At 35.0% G+C, this 2,124-nt stretch overlaps 1 protein-coding gene across 1 annotated transcript; it reads left to right on the top strand.

Moving 5' to 3' along the window:
• Nucleotides 1–791: 791 nt before the first annotated feature.
• Nucleotides 792–1,382, top strand: HO173_000733 (uncharacterized protein; the record flags this gene model as incomplete). The annotated part of the gene is made up of 1 exon (XM_037302682.1): nucleotides 792–1,382. One exon carries the CDS (start codon nucleotides 792–794, stop codon nucleotides 1,380–1,382), a length of 591 nt encoding a protein of 196 aa, XP_037170189.1.
• Between the last annotated feature and the right edge of the window lie 742 nt (nucleotides 1,383–2,124).

The following is a 2,124-nucleotide window of genomic DNA, read 5'->3' as shown; positions in this document are numbered from 1 at the left end:
TTTACTATATTAAAAAACTTTAATATAATATTATAATCTTTACTTTCTCTTCGATTACTTCTTTCGCTATTTTTATATTAAATCTTTCTATTATTTAATAAATCTTCTAGATAAAAAATTACTTTCTAATATAAAAAGAATAAATAAATTAATATTAAATAGTAATAATTATATATATAGCTTTAATAGCTACTTTTTTTTATAATATATAACGCTTTAACGCTTTAGAATAAGTCTATAAACTTTTTAATTATATTCGCTAAACCTTTTAATTATAATTTTATTTATCTATTTAAACTCTCTATTACTATTATTTTCTTAATCTATCTTACTTTTTAATTTCTTTTAATAATTATATTTTCGATTTTATCTTAAATACTAATTTATATAACTTCTTTACTTATTTAAAGTTCTTAATTATATTTTTAATATTTTTAAGATACTGTCATGAGATGCCTTAGGGATACTCATAGGGCCACTAGCGTAGGCTTGGCACCGCACATATTTGCCCTGCAGGCACAGAACAATCAACATCTTTTACAACACACACATATATGATTCAAACCATAATGATTCCTTAACAATTGGTAGCAACACCTTAAGATCTAATTCCACTTGATCCTACGATGTAGTAGACGTCTTCACGTCTACACCATACGTTTACGCAAAGCCCACATCAACACCTAATAGTGTGACGCTCCAAGCCGGACCTCCAATACACTCGCGTCATCGAGTACCTTTTGACAAAACCCGCCCAAATCGATCCTTTCAATAGGCCTATCGATATCATCATGAACTCATACGCTGAGAGACTCGCCTCATTCACGTCATGGCCACATGTGTGTCCAAGTGCCTCTACCGTAGCCCGTGCTGGCTTTCATCGAGAATACGACCCTACTTTTCCATCTCCGGATCTAACGGTGTGCTCACTATGCGGTCTTGATCCTTGTGACTGGTATAGTGACGGTAGTCCATTCGATTTTCACGCTACTCGATCACCGGAGTGTCCATTTGTACGTGCAACACAGCAGAAAAAGAAGAACCGGAATCAGAAGACTCGCCAGCAACATAAGAGAAGGTATCTACAAGCCGTCCAACAAGCCACTGCATCTACTCAGCCAATGACGAAACAAGAGGAGGAACTACAACAGGCAAATGCGGAGAACGTTACGGAAAAACCAAGCGACGGCAAGGCCCCCCAGCACCAAGAACACGGCTCACCTCTCCACAATTCCCCGTCAAATCGCCACTCAGCAAGCGGAGAACGACACTACAATTTGGCCTGCTATCTCTGCGTGCCTCAGCCATATCACATTGATATGGTACATCACTGGAATGACGTCACAAGAGGAGGATCTACTGCGTCGATCACAGCCAATTAGACCACTGCAGGAGGAAGATCAGGAGGAAGATCGGACAGTGCATATTTGGACGAATTGAAACCGTCCGATATCTTGCTTCGATGCCATTCAAAAGGTTTCACTGCGGCAGGAGAACTCGTGGGATTCACACTACTAATTGGCCCGGCATCTCCATTCCTTTCCAGCATTTCGAAAACTCATTCATGCATGCATACTTCTTGCCATGAGGACATGGCATTTCTCTGTTTTTTGTGGGCAATTGTCATGAGATGCCTCAGGGATACTCATAGGGCCACTAGCGTAGGCTTGGCACCGCACATATCTACCTGCAGGCACAGAACAATCAACATCTTTTACAACACACACATATATGATTCAAACCATAATGATTCCTTAACAGATACTCTATTAATTTCTACGAAGCTTTATAAGATAAAGAGTCTTTTTAATTAATAGGATACTTAGTCTTACTTTTATAAACTCTTTTATTTAATATCTTATTAATCTTCTACTCTTCTTCTTTATTAATTAAAATTACTTATAATTTTAAATTATTATTACGCGAGTATTATAACTCTAATAGTAATATATAAAATATAAGATAAATTCTTTTATATCTAGTAGAGAGATCTAGTTTATAAATCTATATATTTATTTTCTTTAATACTTTAAAAGATTTAAGCTATTTATAATTAAATTTCTTTTTTAATTATAAGATATATATATTTAAGCTTTATAATAATTTTTTTTTAAAGATTATAGT

Source organism: Letharia columbiana, assembly GCF_014066305.1.
Source record: "Letharia columbiana isolate WasteWater2 chromosome Unknown Sc0000001_s0, whole genome shotgun sequence".
Lineage (NCBI taxonomy): Eukaryota > Fungi > Ascomycota > Lecanoromycetes > Lecanorales > Parmeliaceae > Letharia > Letharia columbiana.
This window is presented reverse-complemented; position numbering and strand designations above follow the sequence as displayed.